This window comes from Pristiophorus japonicus, chromosome 6 (genome assembly GCF_044704955.1).
Source record: "Pristiophorus japonicus isolate sPriJap1 chromosome 6, sPriJap1.hap1, whole genome shotgun sequence".
Taxonomy (NCBI): Eukaryota; Metazoa; Chordata; class Chondrichthyes; family Pristiophoridae; genus Pristiophorus; species Pristiophorus japonicus.
In genome coordinates this window covers 213,649,580-213,674,187 of record NC_091982.1, presented here as the reverse complement: position 1 = coordinate 213,674,187, position 24,608 = coordinate 213,649,580, and the positions used below count along the sequence as shown (strand labels likewise).

At 40.0% G+C, this 24,608-nt stretch overlaps 2 protein-coding genes across 5 annotated transcripts in view; one reads left to right on the top strand and one right to left on the bottom strand.

Moving 5' to 3' along the window:
• Positions 1–11,392: 11,392 nt before the first annotated feature.
• Positions 11,393–19,758, bottom strand: shox2 (shox homeobox 2). 2 transcript variants are annotated; one of them, XM_070882351.1, is made up of 5 exons: positions 19,512–19,758; positions 16,939–17,147; positions 14,541–14,598; positions 14,064–14,152; positions 11,393–11,671 (listed from the first exon to the last, which is right to left on the bottom strand). In XM_070882351.1, the coding sequence occupies exons 1-5, from the start codon at positions 19,756–19,758 to the stop codon at positions 11,393–11,395; spliced, it is 882 nt and encodes a 293-aa protein (XP_070738452.1). The 2 variants fall into 2 exon arrangements, with proteins under 2 accessions (XP_070738452.1, XP_070738453.1); XM_070882352.1 differs by having other exon boundaries at positions 11,393–11,635.
• A 3,392-nt stretch (positions 19,759–23,150) lies between these two features.
• Positions 23,151–24,608, top strand: part of rsrc1 (arginine/serine-rich coiled-coil 1) — a 627,020-nt gene continuing 625,562 nt past the window's right edge. For 2 of the 3 annotated variants that reach the window (XM_070882350.1, XM_070882347.1), the window contains exon 1: positions 23,165–23,251. The gene's annotated coding sequence lies outside the window, so the exon portion shown is untranslated. Of the gene's footprint in view, positions 23,252–24,608 lie in introns of all 3 variants that reach the window. The other variant, XM_070882349.1, reaches the window with a different exon arrangement.

Sequence of the window (24,608 nt, the reverse complement as noted above, 5' to 3'; positions counted from 1 at the left end):
TGATATCTGCATTTGTTTGATAATCATTGTATATAAATCATTAATCTGATTTGTACAAATATTTGTGATTTGGCAAAAAATCAATTCAAACTAAAAACTGAAAACAGTTAAGAAAAGGGAGTCGCCCCTTTAACATGAATATGCCCCCACAAGGAGGGTTACTAGTATTTAGCTAGTCCACTAGATGGGGCGGTTTGCAATGATAGTCTTCCCTCCAAAATGGAGCGTTCTGTCAGGGGTGATATCCTGCATGCCTCAGAGTGGCTGATCATGGAGCAACATTGATGACAGCTTGTCAATGCTCTCACATAGCCGAGTTTAATATTGTGGCAGCTATAAAGTGGGGAGACAAAACTGCGGAGACAATAATTTTAAAGAAGTTTTAAAAATATAAAAATACTTGCCTTAAATAGTGGTCCTGGCTCAAAGAACATTTATATTACTTCCATGCAGAAGAAACATTATAAAGACATCAATGTGTATAATGTAAAAACAAATTGGGAAGTAACCCCTTTGGCAAATTGCATTTGAATAAGGTATTCCATTCTGTCCCATAGACCTCAGTAGTTAAAAGGTTATCTTTCTTGCATGACTTTTTAAAATAGCCTTTACATCTGTAGAAAATTGTGCATTGTTTTCTATCAATTAAACATACCAAGATACAAAGGCTTAAGCCAAGGGATACTTATTACAGTTCTGGTATGGACTAAATCTCATAACATCTGGGTAACTCAAAGATACAGAATTTGCAAAAGAAATAAGAACACAAGAAATAGGAGAAGGAGTAGACCATTTGGCTCATCGAGCCTACTCCCCCATTCAATAAGATCATGGTTGATCTGACCTTGGTCACAACTTCATTTTCCTGTCCACTCCCCATAACCTTTGACTCCTCTTAATCAAGGTAAACAAATTCATTGATATGGTGCTAGAAAATAACCATGAACATAACTTCAATTTTAAATTACGCTTGTCTGTATGGAACTGTATATTCAGTGTGCTAGGAGAACAAAAGATATACCTTACTTGCTTTTCAGAAATACAAAAAAAGATACATTCACCTGTTTAAATGCGCTTCCATTGCTTTATTTGAAAATGTCACTTTATAATTTGATTTAATTATGCTACATTTTGTTAACATAATAACATAAGAAATAGGAGCAGGAGTAGCCCATTTGACCCCTCGAGCCTGCTCCACCATTTAATAAGATCATGGCTGATCTGATCATGGACTCGGCTCCACTTCCCTTCCCGCTCCCCAGAACCCTTATCGCTCAAAAAATCTGTCTATCTCCACCTTAAATATATTCAATGACCCAGCCTCCACAGCTCTCTGGGGCAGAGAATTCCAAAGATTTACAATTCTCAGAGAAGAAATTCCTCCTCATCTCAGTTTTAAATGGGCAGCTCCTTATTCTGAGACTATGCCCCTTAGTTTTAGTTTCCCTGGGCCCAACTTTGGCCATGATTTGCATCAATTTTTTTGGAGTAAGTTGTTTTTTCTGACCCAAGTTAAAAAATGCCATTTTCCCCAAAACATTTTCTCCAGAGTAAGTCAGTTAGTTACGATTTTTTTTAGGTCAGTTGTTTTTTCAAAAGGGGGCGTTCCCAGACATTTATGACAGTTTTGGTTATTTATGCCACTTTGACCACCAAAAACTTACTCCAAATCGACTTAGGTCAGCATATGTGGCCAGCTCTGAAAAACCTTGCGGGCAGTGAAGAAAAGGCACGCATATTCGGCAGACATTAGGGCAGGGATAGGGGAGAAAAGGGAACTGGAGAGGACCTCAACAACCAAGCACCAAACAATTAAAATACTAATAAAAATGAAGTAAATCTTACCGCGATGTCACCAGGGGGGGGGATAGCCAGAGAGAGAGAGAGAGAGAGAGAGAGAGAGAGAGAGAGAGAGAGAGAGAGAGAGAGAGAGATATGCTGGTATATAAAACACTCTTTCTCTCCCCCCACCCCAAAATTATCCTCCTCCTCCCCCCCTCCCAACAATAGGCTCTTTCTCTCCTCCCCCCGCCCCCCCAAAACTCTCCTCTTCTGCCCCCACCCCAATCAAAACTCTCAAGCACAACCAATAAATAAAAAATAAAACCGAAGCCCGACCTCGCCCGGGAACTCAGCGGGCCAGCCGGCCGGTGCAGGAGGCCACTCAGCCGAGGATAGGGTGCGGCGAGATCGGGCGCCCCTTCGGCCGAGGAGAGGGGCTGTGAGCATCGGTTCCTGCTCATAGCCCGCAGGACACGATGGGAGGGCAGGAGCATGCGCGCAGACTTCACTGCGCATGCGCGCAGGTGCCGGCAATGTTTCTAGCGCTGGCCTGTTGCTCCGCTCCCCACTTCAGAATGCACGCCACGCCAGGACTCCAGGGACTCGGAAGAGCAGCCCCTTTTTTCCGGCGCCCTTTCCAGCACGCAAAGTCGCCGCACTTAAGGTAAGTGCACCGAAAAAAGGAAATGGGCAAAGTTGGGACCCCTATCAGTGGAAATACCCTCTCTGCATCCACCTTGTCGATCTCCTCATTATCTTACATGTTTCAATATCATCTCTCATTCTTCTAAACTCCAATAAGTGTAGTCCCAACCTACTCAACCTATCTTCATAAGTCAACCCCCACATCTCCAGAATCAACCTAGTGAACCTGCTCTGAACAGCCTCCAATGCAAGTACATCCTTCCTTAAATACGGAGACCAAAACTGTACGCAGTACTCCAGGTGTGACCTCACCAATACCCTATACAGTTGTAGCAGGACTTCTCTGCTGTTATACTCCATCCCCCTTGCAATAAAGGCCAACATTCCATTTGCCTTCCTGATTACTTGCTGTACCTGCATTCTAACTTTTAGTGTTTCATGCACAAGGACCCCCAGGTTCCTCTGTACTGTAGCACTTTGCAATTTTTCTCCATTTATTTTATAATTTGCTTGTCTATTTTTTCTGCCAAAGTGGATAACCCCAATTTCCAACATTATACTCCATCTGCCAAATTTTTGCCCACTCACTTAGCCTGTCTATATCCCTTTGCAGATTTCTTGTGTCCTCCTTACAATTTTCTCTCCCACCCATCTTTGTATCAGCAGCAAACTTGGCTACATTACACTCAGTCCCTTCATCCAAGTTATTAATATAGATTGTAAATAGTTGAGGCCCCAGCACCGATCCTTGCGGCACCCCACGAGTTACTGTTTGTCAACCGGAAAATGACCCATTTATCCTGACTCTCTGTTTTCTGTTAGTTAGCCAATCCTCTATCATAATATATTATCCCCAACCCCATAAACTTTTATCTTGTGCAGTAACCTTTTATGTGGCACCTTATCAAATGTTTTCTGGAAATCCAAATAGACCACATCCACTGGTTCCCCCTTATCCACCCTGCTTAAAAACGTATTTAAAAAATGATCTCCAATTATTTCTGGTCCTGATGAAGCCTTTGATTAAGATTTTGGGCTCAAGTTTTGGCTCGAGTTGCTCCTTTTTTTTGGGTCAACTAGTTTAGAATGGAGTATCTTAGAAATTGCAATTCTCGGCATTTAGTTTGCTCCAATTCTAGTGAGTTAGAATAGCTTCATTTTAGAACAGTCCTTTTTTCCCAATAGGGGGTGTTACCAGCCACTCACGCCTGCTTTGCAAGTTTAGGCAGCAAAAACTTACTCCAAACTAACTTAGAATACAGTAAGTGTAGATTTTTGTAGGCTCAGAAAAACCTTGCCTACACTTATAAATCAGGCATAGGGAATGAGAGATGGGGGGGGGGGGGGGGAAAGAGGGGGGAGGGAGAGAAGTTTACAAACATTAAACACTTCACATTTACAAATAAAGAGCCATCATCAATAACAAATGATAAATAAATCAAAAAAAATTTAGCAATTCAAATTTTTTTTTTTTAAATATCAATAAATAAAAAATTAAGTTTCTACTCACCTACTGCAGCACCGGGAGCCCTCCAACAGCATGCTGGGACAGGCCCCCCCACTCCCAGTATCTCTCTCTCTCTCTGTCAGTGTCTCTCTGTGTTTCTGACAGCGAGGAGGGCGAGAAGGGCGGGGGGGGAGAGAGGGAGGGAGGGAGGCGGGGGGGGGGGGTGGGGAGAGTGGGAGGGTGGGGGGGGGGGGAAGAGTGGGAGGGAGGAAGAGAGGGAGTGAGGCGGGCGGGAGAAAGAGAGGGAGGGAGGCGGGGGGAGAGAGGGAGGGAGGGCGGCGGGGGGGGGGGGGGGGGGAGAGAGAGAGAGAGAGAGAGAGAGAGAGAGAGAGAGAGAGAGAGAGAGAGAGAGAGAGAGAGAGAGAGAGAGAGAGAGGGAGGGAGGCGGCGGGGAGAGAGAGGGAGGGAGGGAGGCGGCGGGGAGAGAGGGGGAAGGAGGGAGGGAGGGAGGGCGGCGAGGGGGGGGGGGCTGAATGGGAGGGAGGTCGAGGGGCCTAAACAAGAGGGAGGGGTAGGGGTGCGCTGAAGTCCTCGGCGGCTGCCCGGCTTACACATCGTCGGCGGGGCCCGCCCCCAGGAGATGCCGGGTGGGCTACGCCGCCGACGAGGTAAGAGGTGTCAGGCCACTCGGCCCGGGATAGGGGCGACGTCCCTTCGGCCTGGGATAAGGTCGTCGTCCGGAGACAGGACGTGCTGGGAGGGCTAGGAGCTACTGCGCACGCGCGCAGCTGCCGAAACTGTTTTTGGCGCGGGGCTGCAGCTTCCCCCCAGCAGCTCCTGCTGTGCCGCGTCCAGCTGGAAACGGGCCGACAGATATCGGAGAATCGCAAGATATGTATTCGGCGCAATTTCTGTTCTACAAATTAGGCGGGCCTCTCCGATGTGCGACATTTTAGCGGGGGTCCGAAACTTGAGCCCTATAATTCTGCTAAGCCCCAACTCACTTCCAGAACCAGTCCTCCAGTTTCTTTCTCACTCACAAATGATCCAGGACATCTTTCCCCCACCTAATCATCACATCTGCCTCTGACACAATAATGACCAGAAAGCAGCAATGAAACAAAGAGTGAGAAACCTGTGGCACTGAGTGAGGAAGGCATCACAGGAATGTTCAATATTGGCACATTTAACCTCTTTTTAAAGTAATTTTATTACTTATATTTACTTCTCAGAACTCAGTAGTACCCAATGGCACTCATGGATATCGTCCTGGGATCTTCCCAATGATATAATTCCATATAACTTCCCACATAACATGGACATCTGCACACAACCTTAAAAATAAAATATATGCTTAAAAATGCACAGCATAGGTCAATAAGTGGTCTAATGAATAAATATTGGAATCCAGAACATGAAACTCCTGGTAATTGAGTCAGAGGAACAATTACTAGTGACTCTGGAGCTTTCGGGTCCTGGGCCTCGATACATATGCTTGCGTAAAGGCCCACGGATCCCAGAGATGCAGATAGTTCGGATTCCTGGATCACATCCAGCATCCCTGCCAGTGGCCCAGCATCCCTGGGATCACATGGGTCAGGCCAACCAATTGGAAACGGGGATTCCTCATAAGCTTATGGGGATCCAATTAAGAAATAAGCTTGAGAAATCCTCAAATAAATAATTAACCCAATTCTAATAAAATTCTCATGTTCAAAATTAATTAAAAATTAAACATTTAAAATAAAAATGTATTTTGAAAAATAATAAAAACATTTTAATCTGGCCCAACATTTACATGAACTAATATTAAATGTTTGAGTATGTTTTAATCATTGAAAAAAAAATTAACCTTTATGCTGGTAAAAGCAGGCCCAAGAGTTTTGTGGGCATTCGCTGGGCACATTGGAGAAACTCGACAAATCGCAAGTTCCTGATTTTCGCACATGCGCAGCACATGCGGAAACCTGGAACTTTCGGGGCCATTCTGAGGACTTATGATTGTGTATGCTATCATCAGCCCTGTAAAATCTGGGCCATTGTCTCAATATAGCAATTGGATTAAAAAGTCGTAAAATACTGTTACACAAGTGTATAACAGCATTGCTCGTGTAACACTAATTACCACATAATATTTTCTGCTGTTAATAGACTTAAAGTTGAAAGATGTTAAATGGCATTTGCCCAACTACAGACAAAAAGTTCTCTCACCACAATAAAAGATTGTACAGCATTATTTTATTAAGGACCATAAACACAAGCGAAAACACTTGTGCAATTTTGTGACCAATAAATTATAGTAAAATCTAAATTTCCAATTGTTCAAGTCAAATATTTTAAAGGTAAATATAAAATATCTAAGTATAGTAATGCAACTAGAAAGCAAACATTCACACTCATTCGATCACCTTTTGTATAGGCAAAAGGTCTTATGACCATTAACAGATCAATACTCCTCAGTATTTGCAAAAGAATGAAGGTGAAATTATACCACAATGTTCTATTGGACACCATGGTGGGCAGGGCATTTCTACTTAATCACCCCGGCAAGAAACTCACAGGATTGGATAGCCACAGATTTTACACACCACCCACATTAAAATAGGGTGGGGTATAAAAAGGCAGCCGATCCAATCCTATAAATTTCCCACCAGATGGGCAAGGTTAAAATTGAACAGCACCCATGGGATCTCAGATCGGGTATAGGATGGATGGCCAATCCACTGCCGGCCATTTTACACCTCTGCCGAAGTTCAATTTTACCCCATCCCCACCCCTCAAATGTCTCGTTTGGGATGCAACAGATCTTAAAATAGTTTGTCACCAAATTGCCTGTCACTCAATCAGTCATCTATTCTTCCACTCTGGCAACCAGTGTGCTGTTAATCATAATTTCACAATAAACTCTAAACAATAACTATATTACAAACTTTTCAAATAAAGAGGTGGCCAATATATGAGTCACAATCTTGTGCGATCAAAAGATCAATCTTCAGTCAGAAATTATGAATAAATGATCCTTCTCACTCTCAGCCTCCTCCTGAGGTACCCATCATAGATGCCAGTCTTCAGCCAATTCAAGTCATTCCATGTGGCATCAAGAAACAGCTGAGTGCATTGGACACAGCAAAGTCTATGGGCCCAACAACATTTCAGCTGTAGTGCTGAAGACCTATGTTCCAGAACTAACTGTGCTCCTAGACAAGCTGTTCCAGTACAATTACAACACTGACATCTACCTGACAATGTGGAATATTAGCCAGCAATGTACTGTCCACAAAAAACTGGACAAATCTATCCAAGCCAATTATCACCCTATCAGCCTACTGCTAATCATCAGGAAAGTGATGGGAGTCGTGTCGACAGTGCCATCAAGTGGCACGTACTCAACAATAACCTGCTCATCAATGCTCAGTTTGGGTTCAGCCTGTGCCACTCGGTTTCAAATGAAATTACAATCTTGGTCCCAACATGAAATAGCTGAAAATAGAGAGGCGAGTCGAGAGTGACTGCCCTTGATATCAGGCAGCTTTCGATCTTGTGGGGCACCAAGGTACTCTAGTAAAGCTAAAGTCAATGCCTGATTAGGGGAAAACTCTCCAGTGGCTGGAGTCATACCTGGCACAAAGGAAGATGGTTGTAGTTGTTGGATGCAAATCATTCACCCGCATGACTCCCTCAGGGCAGTGTCCTAGGCTCCACCATCTTCAGTTGCTTTATCTTCCCTCCATCATAAAGTCAGAAGTTGGACAGTTCACTGATGCTCCAAGTGCAGTTCCTCAGATAAAGGAAGCAGTCCATGCCGCATATAGCAAGACCTGGTCAACATCCAGCTTGGGCTGATAAATGGCAAGTAATATTTCTACTATCGCCAATAAGATAGCGTATAACCACCTTCCCTTGATATTCAATGGTATTAACCATCGCTGAGTCCCCCACAAACAACATCTTAGGGATCACCATTGACCAGAAACGAACAATACCAACCATATAATTGCATGGCGAATAGAGCAGGACAGCGTCGGCTTTCCACGGCAAGTGGCTCACCAAAGCCTCTCATTACCTAAAAAGGCACAAATCAGGAGTGTGATGGAATATGCACCACATACCTGGATGGATTCAGCTACAATAATAATAAAGCTCAAACCATCCAGGATAAAGCAGTCTGCATGATTTGCACTCCATCCACTAGCCTAAATATCCATTCCCTCCATCACCATACTGTGGGTGCAGTGTATCCCATCTATAAGATGCACTGCAGCAATTCACCAAGGCTTCTTTGGCAGCACCTCACAAACCTACAACTCCATCATCTTGAAGGAGAAGGGCATGGGTGCAAGGGAACACCATTACCTCCAAGTTCCCCTTCAAGTCACACAATCCTGACTGGGACATATATCACCGTTCCTTCATCCCAAAGTCGTGGAACTCGCCGTCAAACAATGTGTGGGAGCAAACGGATTGCATTGGGTCAAGAAGACCCACCACCAACTTCTCAGGGAAACGGGCAATGGACAGGCAATTTTGACCTTGCCAGGGACATCCATATCCCCTGATTTGTTTAAAAATAAACAGTTCCACACTCCCACCAGGTCTATCCTAAAGTGCCAATGGGGTGAATTGCATATCAAAAGGGATCTATCACCTGAAACAGAGGTTTTGGCAGCTCATCCCTGTGAAGGTGGCAGCCGGCGGATTATCGGCGTTAACGAAGTGGAAAATCTCCCGACCCTATTTTGAGCCCATTACCGCCGATTTCGACGTTAAAATCGACCCAACCGCTGCGGAGTCCGAAAGCCAACTCGGCGCCATGGCAACTTCAAAACAAAATGTCACAACAAACCTAAGTGGAAACGGCTGTGGAGTTGAGCGCACCTTCAGTACAACAAAGCAGAGCAGAGAGACACAGGCCAGCTGGAAAGAGGCCCCAGAGCGAGCTGGTGCAGAATTTCTTACCAGACACCCCTCCTCCTCTGTGCAGATCGGTGGCCTTTTGGTCGCTTTGCGTCTCCAACTGTTGTAGCCTCCGCTCGCCAAGGAATCGTGAAGCAAAACCTTTGGCTGACCAAGCCAGCTGTCTGCTTTCTGGAGCGCTTCTTCCCCGCATCTTACTCAGCAGAGTTATTGCAGAAGTTACTTTTGCAAACAAAAGACCTTTTTGATATAAAAGCTCACTAACACTCGGCTGGAGATTAATGTAAGTAATGTTAGGAGCTCTTGGTGAAGTGCACCAACAGGCTACATGCCCACCCTTAAGTGAGCCACCTGTCGGGACGCAGCAACACAGTGCAGTGAGGCACTTCCTCTCACCCCACAGGTGCCTCAATCGACCCAACCGCTGTGTGCACATCCGCGCTACAAATCGCCACCCGAGAAATTGCCAGAGCCAACTGCAAAACAAATGGCCCTCGTGTACAAATCTATACCTTTTTATGAATAGACATTTTCCAGATTTGGTAGTATTTGACGCCAAGAGTGCTAAGGTTAGAGTATCTGATATTGGACAGTTCATACTTCATTAGACACATTTATTTTTCAAGACGAAATGTTAGTAACTTATGGCCCTTAGAATACCAGTAATGCTGCATAAGAACCTTCTGTTCACGAAGAATTTTTCGAAACTTATTCGTATCAAATTTATCAAGCTAATCCAATTCTAGATTTAATTCACGATACTTACCCTGTGGTAAGAAATACATTGTCCGGGATTTTAAAATAATTATCAGTGTAAAAGTTTACAACTGCAAATTGTTAAAAAAAATTCCAACGTCATCCCAGCTATTCCCGTGTGGCAGATTTCTCCATTTTCTCTCGGCTTCCCCTCAACAAATCGTTGGATGTTGAATACGGCAGTCACCTTGCACAATTCGAGACGATTTAGATCATTTGTTTTTGTTCCACGTGCTTACCCTTCAGTATTTTTGACCTGAATATTAATTTCAAGAAGTAGAACCAATGAGGAATGTAAACAGCATTGCATGATTACCAAAAATTGATGAGAAGATTCCAATATGCTACCCTGATGCATTTAAAACATGGGAATTTTTACACGTATCTGTCATGCATCACTGACGAAAGTTGCAGCTTGTTGTATTTCCCAACCCTTATATCTAAAAATAGCAATTAAGCGAAAATTCCATTATAATGGTGTATACCACAACCAACATTGGTTAATAGGGTAAGCCTTCTTGCTCTTGCAGTGATATTGGAGTTCGAAAATACCTTCGCGTTCATATTCTCGAATACAAAAAAGAAACCATATACAAAATTCAACAATACTGTATAACATACAAACCCAAATTTGAAAATAGATGCAAGGAAGGTATAAAAGAAAAACAATGACGACTTCAACATATTTTAATTAAATATATAAAATCATTTCACTCTGCCTTGGCACTCGTTGCAATAAATGCAACATCGGATCGATATCAGCTGATTTTCGTTAATCAATTTCATTCAAATTAATTGCATTGACATTAAACCGTAGAACTGTACAACAGCGAAGGTTTTGTTTCATTTTAGAGTCATCGTTGAACACTTGTACAAATTGTCTGTTCATTTTATTATAAATAATCCTAGAATGGCGCAGCATCTACGAACTGCAATACATCTTTGCTTCCAAGGTCTACCATGACGGCGGGAAAAGGCATTATTACTCCGAGTAATATCCCTTTACAGTGAGCTCTTCAAATTCTGCTGTTCATTGATTGAATCAAGGTTTCAATGAAACCAACACCTCATAGAAACATATCCCATAAACATCTATGTGAAATAAATTCCCACAACAGCACAAGAGAAATATTTATGAATAAACACACTTCTATGAAATAAAAATTAAATATTGACAGTCTATCAGTCATACACAATTTTAACCAAAATAAACTTTGTTCCTGTATCAACATTTTTTTTTACAGAGGACCGTACCTTATCGTAGGCTTTAAACTACAAGTGTTCAGTACGGTAAGAATGTAGCTTACATAATTTATATCTTTTGATCTAAAACAAATGGACATCTAGGTAGAATAGTTATCATTATCCATCACTTCTGTTATTGTAAGGACAAGAAAATAGTACATATGAAACTTCTAAAATGAAAACCTTTGAATCTATTTTTGTCTCCACACTTGCATTAGCAACGATATGTTCCACCTAACATAAACCAAGTGCAATTCTGACTTAAAGGACATAAGCGTCATTGAAAATAGTATAAATATACATGCAAGTGTCATTCTTCGTATTTCATTTGATTGTTGCCTCTTGATTCTCATAAACGGTTCACTCATACAGATTTGAAATCCATTTCCCCCTCTGAATAATTATCCTTAACAGTTTATGGGAAGCAAAAGTATGCGTCAGGAATTTCCATTGTACTATAGGAGACCAGCCCCCATGTGAATCAAGTAAAATTGTGCTAAAATTGATTCGCAGAAAGCTCACTTCTGAACTTTTTCCAGCTGCGCGTCCTTCCTCCTTTGGAGGTTTTTTTTAAAACCAGTGTATTTGAAATCACTGTTCGGATCACAGGCCTAAAGCTGCGGCGTGTTTTTTCGCTTTAAGTCTCAAGTCTGCAATGCTGGAGTTTTTACTGGTGGTTTTGGCTGCTGCCGCCGCTGCCACCACAGTAGCGGATTCTGCCAAGGTGGCCAGAGGCAAACCGAAGGGCGGTGGCGGGAACATCATGTAGGGCGCATGTGCAGCCAGGTGTGGGTGGAGGTGGTGGTGCGCGTGCGCCACGCTATCCAACTGCAGCTGAGCTTGGACCTGAAAGGACAATGGCGTCATGTTGCAATGATTCTCCTAAAACAGAGTAAGGAGAGAGAAAATTATTAAAACATCCTTTCGTAAAAATTACATTGCCAACAAATATTAAATTATTGGCGAGAACGTTATGAAAGGTGTTGGTGCATTGATCAATAAAGAAACGGTTAAACATAGTTGGTCCAGGGCCTGGGCTATGATCTCTGAATGCTACCTCTAGTGGGGGGAGCACTGAAAATACAGCACATCGTTCTGGCACTATCAGATTACTGGACTCTTGCTTTTTTGAAAGTGCGAAAACACGAAGAGTAAAATAAGACTAAAAAAGCTGTGGCTGGTGAGGGCTTGAAAGAAATAGTAAAGTGGTTACATGATTTCCCCAACCCGGGTACTATCTAATTGAATAAGCAAGAGGCATTTTCCACCATTCGAACACAGTCATCATACGGGCAATGTGGCAGTCTCACAAATCGTGGAAAATATAATGCCTTCCCAATACCCAGCAGTTAGTCTCTTTTTTTTCCCCAGGAATAGTGAACACTTTACATCACAACTGGTAAAGACGACCGTGAGTTACAGAATGTTCTTAGGAGTGCAACAAATCGTGTGGGCCAGGGCGTCCAGATCAGCCATGATCTTATTGAATGGCGGAGCAGGCTCGAGGGGCCTTATGGCCTACTCCTGTTCCTATTTCTTATGTTCTTGTGTCCCACTATGCAGATAGTTTTAACCAAAAATAATTTTAAAGAACGAATAATTTTCGGCAAAGTGTAAAAGCTTCAGGGACACTTGAAATAATACGTTCCCCTCCCATACCCACGACTAAAGGAAGAACCTTGTAGAAATCCGTTTGTAGTGAACGGGGTATTTGAAAAGCTTTTGGAAACGTCAATTTTAAAAGGGAAAGGCGAGAGAAGACAACATTGGAATTTAGATTTATTTGGCGGAGCCAGTGTTCCTTAATTTATTTTTTAAAAAGACATTGACTTGTGACTGGTACCCCAACTGCTTTAAGTTCCCTGGGTTATACTCTATTTCCCGAGTCAGAGAATAGATAGCTGAAGGGATTCAAATCTGTTGAGTTATCCCTTCACAAGACCTCAAGGGAGGAGACAGGAGGGGAAAGCAATAATATACTCCACCCCAGTGAGAACTGTACCAGACTGTGTTTGTTTCATATACTTCAACTCAGCCTGCAAATTTTCGTCAGGAGATCGTTTTTACAATTGACAGAGAAAAGAAGGATGGTAAAGGTTTCAAGAAATAGTCTGTCAGAATCTGGGATTACGTGAGGAAGATTATTAAAATATAAATGTACCACAAGTGTACAGAGAATCAAAGTGGAACCAATAAACATGCATGAAATCAATAGTTGCGAGGCGTAGTGGGTAAGTGCACAGTATGATCTTGAGGCAACAGACCAGCAATGTCCCAACCCCTCGTTAATGTGGGGTAGGAGCGTTAAGCCTGAATTGGCTTCCCATTGGTATCAAGTAAATTCTACTTGAAGATACATATGTGTTGACTTGGAGTGATGTCCATACAGTCAATATAGCCTGCAGATATATATCCAGGTTCAAATATGCAGATGTCACTTGGGCGAGGTCGCTCAGTACTGCCAGCGTGGGTGAAACCCGATATTCGTATTAGCTGCTATCTTGTAATAGAGGGGAGAAAGTTGTGTATATTAAAATAAATTAATGGCTTGTTAAGAGATAAACGTTTACAAATTGTCCATGAAAGATAAAAAGTTTAAAAAGCTTTTAAGGTAAATGTGTGCAAAGGACTAAAACTCAGTTTCAATTGCTCAGATATTTTGAAAGTCTAGACAAGGGACAACTGGAAAATATAGTCCCATTCAAATTCAATTCAATGAACCAGATATTTAGCAAACAACAGGTCGTTCTGCGACATGGGAGTCCTTTCACCAGGATGAAAGCCTCGTAAAAGAAGAACATTGCAGGTGCACGACGATTAGTGAAAGACTTTCACAGGAAAACCCATCTCCTCAATACACTAACCATGTTGCAGTATTCGCGGGTAAATTGGCAGAACACGCCACATACTACGGATGGTTCGGTGATAATCAACTGTAACTAATTGAAAATGGTTATTCCTTACTGAACTGTAAAAAATATCTCGAGAAAATCCATGTGTTTTCCTCTCCCCCTCAATGGTTCTAAACTATGTTTTCACCTTTGGGACAATGCCCAAGGGGAGGTAATGATTTCACCTGTTCATTATCAGTATCATTTTAACAATAAAAGGAACAGAGTTGCTCTGAAAGATTAGGAAGATGGTGACTTTAAAAATTACTCAGTGGTATTTTACTTTCAAAACAAGATTTATTCAAGGGACGAGTGTAAAAGTTAACACTTTATCTTCACTATTGGGTCTTGTATGTGATCATTTATGATGGTTTAATACTTGCCTGTTGAAATGGCATTCTCAAGGCTCCCACATTAACATACGGTGCGACTCGACAAGCTTCGAACTGACTGGTGGTTCCAATAAGTACACCTGCAATAGAAAAAAAGGGAAGTTCAGTTCCAAGTAAAAGTTTTCACCTCCGTTACAGTTAATTAGTTTTTGTGAATCCGGATACAACGACCAAATTGCTATTATAAGGATGAAATAACCATAATAATTCTGCTTAAAGCCATGTTACATAGTATATGAATAATGCATGATTGTAACATTTACTAGTTTTGTTCTCACCACCTCCCCCCACCCCACGCCCCCAGATACAAACAAAATGCATACCATTACTCGTGGTCTTATAACCTTGGTTGAAGACATTGCACATTTAAAGTTTACAATAATGCATTAAACTGCATATGTCAGGATATTTGCAATGATTAAGATTATGAGTGTCACCATTGCCGAGTCTGTAATTTAACAAACATACCTTTGTGAAGTTGATTCTCTTGCTTTCGACATTTTGCTCTTCTGTTCTGAAACCATACCTATAGGGCAAAAATAAAGTAATTTAATGGCAATGATTGGCAGCTGCATCTCAGATGTACGAGTTAGACTGTTCAAACTGACAACTATGCGATGCAATATCCCGTCGGACTTATTAATTATTAATGTGATTGACCTCGTTTATTTTAATTATCTGACTCTTACATACACGATGCATGGCAATCTCTTCGGGGAAAAAAGATGCTGCAAACAACCGAAAACATATTAGATCTTATTTTTCTTAATTTTTATTGGTTCATGAGAAATTATTCTTTACGCCCCGTTTCATTTCTAGTATAGGTTACCATCCCAGAAGAACAAGATACACTCCATGATATCCAATACCAGAATCATAATGGCCCTGACGTTTCAGCAATGAGCTCCATCCAATAAGGTTCTGCTCATTAGCAGACTAAAATAAAATAAGTATCTGCAAGAAAAAATGTTCCCCTGATACTAAGTGATAGATACTAGGTCATTAGTATTATTCAAGGTTAATATATATAATATATAGATATATAACCGGATGTTTATTCCTTTGTTGATTTTAGCAAGGCAACATTATGCTCACAAGGACACAGATTAAAACCCATACAATAAATACCGCATTAATATGTTAAGCTGCTTTGCAATTCTCTGTTGAAAGTCTGGTGTTAAATTATGCATGTACTATATCGAAATCATTTTTATCTGCAAGTAGCATCACATGAGTAAGTTTCCCAGAAACATATACTGGCAGAAAAACTTTGGTGTATTTTGGAATTGTGAAGCCAAATTTACTTTCGATCAAACGGTGCTGAATTAAAATCTCAGTGCTGTTCTTGCACAAAGCACAATGGAAGGTATTGTTGTCAACAGATTATTTGTTTAACATACGGATTCAACAGCTTAAATAAAATCAAATACAATTTGATGCGTATAAAAAAAGACTCAATCTTCTGAAAACCTTTCACTGCATTTTATTCAAATTAATCTTAATCAATACAATATTTTATCGGCCCATTACAAAAGAGCATCCAAATCATACTGTGGGAACTAAAATGTTGTTCTTATATAGCAACTAAAGTTAGCGTTGTTTGGTTCTTCAATGATTACTATATCAAAACCCAATCTCCATAACATGTTTTCAGAGTTCTGATTTGTTACATGCACGTTTGAACTTGGGAAGTAGAATTTATTTACATCAGATTGCATCAGAGAACAAAAGATGATTATACAGTAAAGGATATCGGTGAGACTTTTAGTACGATATAGCTGCAGTTGGCTGTTACAATGTAACTAACAATGACGTTATACTAATGTACAGAATTGTTTTCAGAGAATCGGAATAGGTAACAGAGAAAACTGTTGAAGACGATTGTTACAAGGCTGCAATTGTTATAGTGCAAGTTTTTAAATATGGTTTGAAAAGATATGGTTCTTGAAATGTGCAGTTTGCAGTCCTGAATGTATAATAAATATGAAAGACAGGAAGACCTGTATCGAGTCTACTAGACACAGACCAATACAGCGCTCTGTACAACTCTTAATAAATAACTCAATTTAGATATTCGTAGCAAAGGGCTACTTAGTATTGCTAGTATGTAACAAGTTAAGTTTATTCTTGCCTTTTACGTTGCGATAATGTGAAATCATCTACACTGAGCACGAGTCAAATGGGAATTTGTTAGAAGAATGTTATTTATTATATTCAGAGAAGCCACAACAAGGAGTACGCAAAGCGATCATAAAAATAAAGTTTTTTTCTTCTATGGTTCTTTAGGAACAACCTTATTCTTTTGCAAGTCTGTTTGATGGTTTTGAACGTTGGTCGATTTGTTCAGGTCAAGTTGCTGCTAAGTTTACCTCGTTATCGTATTACAAGCTGGAAACCCCCATAAGAATACTATATAGCTTGATGCAGATGGTACTGTAACAGAGGGCGCATGCTGTAAGCAATTTCCCAATAGCAGCTGCAGCTGCCGCTGGCCGATCAACCACAACTTCTTCCAAACTTCCAGTAAATTAAATATCAGTTCTTACGGCACAGGCCTATTTAATTCATCATAGCGGCATACATTGTCGACATCTGAAGGATTACTTATGTAAACATAAATCATTTTCTTTGTGTGCTGAACCCGTTGTAGTGTAGTTGTTCTAATTTGTTTCCTCTGCACGTAAAACCAAGTGTACAGTACAGTATTTAGTTCGAACAGAAGTGCAACCCACAACCTTTGCTTAAATATAAATAATGAAATCCCTCACTATAGTAACACGTTATGGGTACCAAATTCAACTGAGATATACATGTTTTCTATACTCCAATGTACCAGATGGATGCGTATAGGGAATATTTGTCTTACTTGTACTCTGGCTTCTGAGAGCCCCAGCCTCTGACTCAGCTCTTCCCTCATAAATGCATCCGGATAATGGGTCTCATCGAACAATCTCTCTAGCTCATTTAGCTGCTCCAGTGTGAAGTTAGTCCGACTTCGTCGTTGCTTAATTTTTGTCTGCGCCTCTTCTTCTACTGGTTTGGCATCTTCTTTTCTCTCTTTCATTTCACCACTTCCTATAAATGACCATTACACGCGATCATTACACGCATGTTTTAGGTACAATTATAGACAAGAATATCTTGAAACAAGGATATACAAAAAGTTACCAGGTATATGAAGTAAAAAACAGTACAAGTCACACTCATTACAATTACAAACGGTACGATTAATTTTCAACGTAATTTAACTTCTGTCTTTTCCAGCGAACTTGTCACTGGAGTCCGTTCGGCTTTTACCATTGCCACGAGCCAATGTTTTAATCCTCAAAAGAAAGCTCAGCATTCGGAATAAAACGGGGTTTTTTCAAGATGAATTTCTATCTTTGTCTGAATCAGTCTTCTGTTTTTATAATTTTCTTATACAAGTACACACTAACGTAATAATACACTTCGATGTTCGATGGCGTCGGCCAGATTATGCCAGAATATAACAATAGGCAGCACCTTTGAGCATTAAAGATGTGTATATCATTTATTGAAATAACTTGATTCAGTAAATTTGTCGTTGTATACAAAGAACGCACATGCAATTAAAATATTTTAAATATTCCAAATTAATTATATTAGAAATTCAAATTACATCTGCTCTCTTTTTCTCTTTATTTTTAAATTCCGTTCGCTCATTCCCTTATCTACCAAGAAGAATCAGGTGCTGTAACATGCGTTAGATAACAAAGAACCAAGTTTGAATAGCTAAACTATTATGTTTATTCATTATATATTGTGGAAGCTTTTTTGGAAACTATCAAATTAAAGCTTCCAATCGTTTCCAGTTTAGGTTTAGTTATCATGCTAATTTTTACGAAATACATAAACAGAGCCACAAAACGCAGCGAGTTCAGCCTCTCAATTAATGATACAACAGACAGGTTAACCAGATTTGACACTTCGACAATGTTCACAATCTTTTATATTTAAGACAATACATTTTCAACCAGAATACTTTCGGTCAGAACGACCTTTATTCGGATTTCTGAAATGTTCGTATTATAATGCCTTGAAAAGAATAATTTATTTTTAAACGAAATCAAAATACAATATATTAATGTTTATTATAAAGAATATTTACAAAGTACTTTACAATTACATGTGCATTAACACACTTTGTTGCCTTAAGCTCTGGAAACTTACTCATCAGTGCTATTATTTTAATTGTCTTGTGAATGAGCAATACGTTTTCCACCTAATCGCTGATTTTTTTTTAAGTGCAGCATCTGTCAAATACTTGTGTATCTGAAGAGTCATGAGAAATAAACTGTGCCATACGTTATGGACAGCCTGAAAGCATTGCACGTTACACGGGAGAGATTTAAGCGGTTGGATTTTTGTTGTTGCAATTTACTGCGAAGACAGATAAAAGGAGAAAAGGAAATCGTTTTTGCCCCAGTATAAATGCTGATTGAAAACGTTGTCCACACCTAAAATGTAATGACATTTACTGTATCAAAGAGAGCTGATTCATGTTATTTAACCACGAGAACCCCATTTATTATCGTAAATTAATTTACCAAAGAAAATATCAGAGTGATTAATGAAATGGTTGTATTCAGTGAGGCTAATGGGGACTGTATTTTCATTGCTGAAATCATATTCGGTAATCAGTCATTTTAGGCTCCACAAAACCGCAATATTCTGTGAAATATAGGTTGTAAAGTATCGTGAACGCATGTATTTTGTTTAATAAGTGTCCTTATAAATGGCGTCCTATATAAAGTAATAGTATTTGTTTATTAAACCATTTCCGGACGATGCTCTGGAATCGTGTTCCGATCTCAGCAAGGGGAAAAAACTTAGCTGTACAGCGTCTAGTGTAAACATATCAACAAGATTAGTTCCGTCATTGTCATCTACCTATCGCTAAACGTCTATAAAAAGCAAAGTACTGCAACTGGCTTTGAATGTTTATTTTATAACATACTTCCATTACATTATTCTGAGTATCACCAAATCCTGTCTAATTAAAACTGATACTAAACTGACGTCCACGTTCTTTAAAAACAGAAACCAGAAGAAGCTGTTAAGTTTTACACAATAATTCATGTTTGATTGAACTCCATCAGTCACCGATTCCTTCTGTAAACATCCTCTCCTTTCGGTATTATCCCGAACACATTCCCTTATTAATAAGCAACTTTCATTTAAAAAATCATTGATTATGTAACAATTAAACACCCTTCTTATATTGTGACTATGATTTAATGTACTTGAAAAGCTACTAACTTAAATTAGTACATTAACAGTATTCTGTAGTTTGCTCTATGCATTTGACTGATATTGTTGAAAATGTCCGTGAAAAATCAGTCTAACATTGACATAGTACCTCGCGGTACATCTGAAGTCTCGCTAACTACCATCTATATGAGTATGAGGTTTGTTTACCCGGATCGGTTAGTTTCGGAGTGCCGCTGTCCCGCGGTCTCTCTGGCCCGATCTCCGGCTCGCTGCTCGGGGATCGAGACGCCCCACGCTGTGCGCTGATCACTTCATCCCGGCTTCCTTCACTCATACCCGGCTCTCGAGCTCGCACAGGCCCGCTCTCCAGAACTTCTCTATATGTGATCACATCCTTCTTTTCCTTCACCTTTTGATCAAAAGACTTCGAAACAAAAGCTGTAAGTTCTTCCATTGCTGTTCTAAGGAATATGTCCCTGTCTTTCTTTCTTATTCTCTCCAATACATCAACCGTGTAATATTTATTTCTCTGTGGTACGTCGTCTTGGAGTTAAAATGCAAACCTGATCTTCCAGAATTCGGCTTGCTCGGAGATGTAGATCTAATACTGATGTGCTATTGAAGTCAGACTATTTATACTTTGCAATGCTTGCCCAGCTGCGCCCCTTGTACTCAGCAATTACCTCCCCTTGTACTCTTGATGTGTCCCCACTCCTGGAACACAGTTATCATCAGCCCCTGGGCTGCAACTCATACCTAGCGGCTGCTATTGGCCATTAATCCACCACTGACAAGCATTGGTAATTAATTTAATTAGCGAGTATTACTGCTATTGTTATTACTTAGCTAAACACGGGGGAGCTGGGATGGCACTGGGGTGTGGCCAAAAAGAATGACACATCGTGGAGCGCAGTGACTGGATCGTCCCCAAAACCAGCGACATTAAAACACCAAAGCACGCTAAAATCAGGTAAACTTTTGATTTGCTTAAGGTAAATCAAAATGGTATTTACAGCTTACATAACGTTTTTTTTAGAAGAGCTTTTACACAATACAAGCGCACGCATGAACTATTTTAAAAATACACGCATAATTTTGCCTAATAGTAAATTATGAAATACCTGTTCATCTTTTTTTAATGGTATCCTGTTTGGGTCAAGTACCTCATAGTCATTTTGTTTAATAATTCGATTTAAATGCACACTTACATAATTCGAATTTGCCCATGTTTCTATATTATTGCTGGAAACCGAAACATGCAAAAAAATTAAGTAATGCATTACTTAAGTCATTGCAGCTATTTTCTTCGAGGTGCTTTAAACCTTCAGTTGGCAGATATTGTACATAATAACGTGTGGACAAAACAGACTGAAAGCTTTGATGTCGATTTTTTGAGGGAACTGACACATTTAAATGTTTCTTCCTTCTTAATTTATACAGATATCCAACAGTTAGTGCAATGTGTGTGGAAATGCTTTATATGTCGTTGTTTATGCAATATTCATACTTTCTGCATACTTTATAGGAAGTATAAAGTGGGTCATTCAAAAAATCCGGCGGCGCTTTAACCAGGTCGTGAACGAAACTAAATCTGTTAGGTCTTTCTCAAGTGCTTTAAATGCACAACTTTAAAACATTTGAAATTTTAAAAGTATCGAAGAAGTTGTTTACTGTAATATTCGTAAAGAGCAATTGATGCAGATCTATTTTTTCACTTAAATGTTGAGAATGGTATCCATGTTTGACTGAACCTGAAGTCATTTAATCTGTATCGCTGCAGTGCCATCAGTCCACAAATACTTCATTATCGTTTAAAGATTAACACTTTGCACTGTTTATCCAGCAAGATAATTACACTATTTACATTGTATCTCATTTAGATCGATTACCTGCATTTTGTCACATATTGTTCATCAAATTAATATATGGAAGTATGAAACCTCGATCCTATGCAGAAAATATATCGAATTGTCACATAGATGAAACTAGACCTTAACTGTTAGATCTCTTCAGTTGCATTATCTGATCTGAATGGCCTGAGCTAATATTTTATTGCACCAAGCAATAGAAATGCATTTATTTAAATATAATCTCTGTTGTCCGTTCTTCAAAAGCGATATGATAAATTCTGCATGCAATTTTAATTAAAAAGAAAACTACTTGGGGAAAAGAGCGATTAATCCATAATGATATTAACTTTCATATGGAGATTAATCGTTTTAATGCAGTATGTTTGAAATTTGTCTTAGCATAAGAAACAAAATGTAGCCATTTCTGTTCGCTAACATTTAACATAAACCCCTGCAATTCCCAAATGTTTTTGACAAAATAAATTACAAAGTTTGCAATCAGTTAAACAGCCAAACAATCAACATTTTAATTTCAGTGATGTTCAGGATTTTTCAGAGAAACAGATTTTATTACGATAGTAACAAAAAATACTGTATAATTTTTCAGAATACTGATAATAGATAACACACAGACGCTTGAATCATAGCGCTGTAATTCTCATTAGCTTTGCTTACTACGCCAAAGATAAACTATAAATAGTTCTCAAAGTTGTTGAATACATTAATGGTCACGAAATTTAAGATAGTGTGTTAATCGTCACAGATACCATAATAAAAATTCTTACGATTGCGAAATCACACGTTCGTTCATGGATTGGGGATTGGTTTCAAATTATGCATAGTTATTGGTATTAACATATTGCAAATATATTTATTTTCTAAATTTAAAATATACTTCTCATAAATTCATGCACCTTTCACTAAAGGTACAGAGGAAATAAATTGGTCCACCCAACAAACCTAATTATGATCTATTTGTATTTGATACACACTTAAACTCGTGTATTTGCAACTTCTAATGGAGCATTATGGTAATCCACTGTCCACCGTTGTATGTGTAAACTAAAATTGTTTTCTTAAGTAGGTGAAAATTGCACTATAAGTTGTTTTATTGTTTCTGTTTATTGCTTTAAGTGTACATAAACACTTGGGATTTTATGGTGTGTAGTTATTTCAATCAATTTGTAAGTTGCTGGACAAATATATTAATTTACAATAACATGGTGAATACCATCACGGTAAGACAATTCTCTGTGTCAATATAACTTTCCATTTGTTCACAACATTAAATACGTTTCTGATAACGTACTGAAACTTAACTATGTTCACCTTTCCCATAATTGCCAGAGATACTATTGGAAACATATGACAATTGCCCAGTTATTACATTGTCAACAGACGTTTTTAAATTCGAGCGCACATACCTAGAAATCTCGATATTAAGTTTTTCCTAAAAGTAAATATTTGACACAGAAAAATATACTTAACTAATAATTGTTATTGCCCAGTTTTCAGTGCTCAAGGCAAACCCTAAGTAAAGCAAACACAAAAATAATTATTAATTCATGATGTGTGAAACGGCTACTACAGTACTTCCAGCCATGCGGCTCAGCTAATAGAAGCAGCGGAGCAATAAAAATTTAGACTTTCCAAAGTGATTTGCTTCCTTTTGCAATAATAGCATTTGTGCGCGGAACATCTTTTTGAGGGAGTATCCATCTTTCTTGGAGAAAATCTTGTTTTAGCTCGTCTCCCCCATACACTGTTTTTAACTGCATATGAGTATGTAAACATATTTGCAGTTGCTTCTTCTTCGTATTATTAACTATTAAACAATCTCCCATTTGACTATAAGGTTGGCAACATTGCCCACTGAGAAAAAGAGATAGTTGTAAACTTCCCCAGCGGCACGCGCTGAACTAACTGGTCGTGAAAAGGTTCGGGTCAGGAATCGATGATTCGGGATTGATTTTCTTCCTCCCCCATTCGGGCTGGAGTGGATCGGTTGTCGGCTGAGTGAGTCTGTTACATATGGCGCCGCCCTCGCGCCGGGGATTGCGGTAGATTCTCTTTAGTTAAAGTCCAGCGCTCGCGCAGGTATTTACTTTAAAAAAATAAATAACGGAAACAACAGATAAATATTGCTATCCGTCGGCATCCCCTTTGTCAGCTGTCGGCAGTCTGTCTGTGTGTGTGTGTGTATGGAGGAGGGTGGGCGGGCAATGTGTAAACACTGCGGCCTAAAAACGGCGCCCTCGGTCGTGGCCCGCTTGTTTCTCGCTTTCTCTTTGGTAAATGTGTTCAGCTTCGTGTGAGGGGCTGCGGAGCCCGGCTCGCCTCGCTACACGCAGTCAGAGCGGGGGGCTTCTGTTTGGTGCGGACAGAGGGCTCGGCGCCGGCCAGTGCGAGTTGCTGCTTGCGAGCGGCCGTTTTTGTTAGCGCGGCATTTGGAAGCGGGCACGCGGCGCTGCCCGGAGCGTGCAGCGACCGCCAATATTACTGGCCTGCAAACCAGAATATACCGCTCACAGAACTGGTGCCGCTGCTCTGGTTACCCAAGATTTTGGAACAACGTGAATCCACCACTGCGGTTTTGAATCTTGTTCTTTTTAGTTGCGTTTCAGTTTCTAAACAACCTCATTTTACTTATAAAAGATTCGACACGAGAAACTATTTAAATATCTTTTTGTTAAGATGAATATGAACCACCGGGACTGGAATGTTTAACATTTAAGTCCCTCCTCCTGTCGGCATCAAACACAAACATGCAGGGCACAAGCAGATGCAGAATAAACTACTCTGTTCAATATCAACAAACGTTTCTTGCTCGACCCCGAGAGAAAATAGTCCTTCACTGCACCAGTGTGAATTTTATTGCTTTCTAAACCCGCAATCCTTTTAATCTGTTGAGTGAGATTGGCGGTTGTTCTGAATTTTGGGGATTTTATGCAGTGCCCACATTCATCAGGGTCCGACTCGAGACTGGGTAATCTCAGTTGTAATAGGACCCTTTGAGTTGATAGAAACTTGCATCCTGTTTGACAGTGTTGTCACGAGGCTTATTTAATTAATTGGTACCAATACATGATTTTAAAATGCCACACATTCTTTTTATTTGAGCCTTATTTCATCCCTCAATTTTTTGTCACCATCCCAGTACTTCACCCAAGTATTGTATAACTGCACAGAAACCACAAGTTTGGAAGGAAACAATCTATAATTGTATTGCCTGGTGCTTTTTTGCAGTTCAGATAGACATAGTTTGAAACGTTCATGCAGCCACATCACTATGCTTCACTGACATTCTGGGAGAAAAGCCAGAGTGCAACCATGTGAAAACTCCACATATTCATCATGACATTGCTGAAAGTATGGTGATAGCACTTGGTCTGGGCTAATTTTAAACCCACTTTCTGCACATGAAAGGACTTTGCCAATCCATTGCATTACTTGA

Coding starts and splice junctions, on each gene's coding strand:
- shox2 (XM_070882351.1), bottom strand. CDS start 19,758: ATGGAAGAACTTACAGCTTTTGTTTCGAAGTCTTTTGATCAAAAGGTG. Junction 14,599..16,938: donor TCTCAGAAGCCAGAGTACAA/GTAAGACAAATA, acceptor TTTGCCCTATAG/GTATGGTTTCAGAACAGAAG. Junction 11,672..14,063: donor TGAGAATGCCATTTCAACAG/GCAAGTATTAAA, acceptor ACTCTGTTTTAG/GAGAATCATTGCAACATGAC.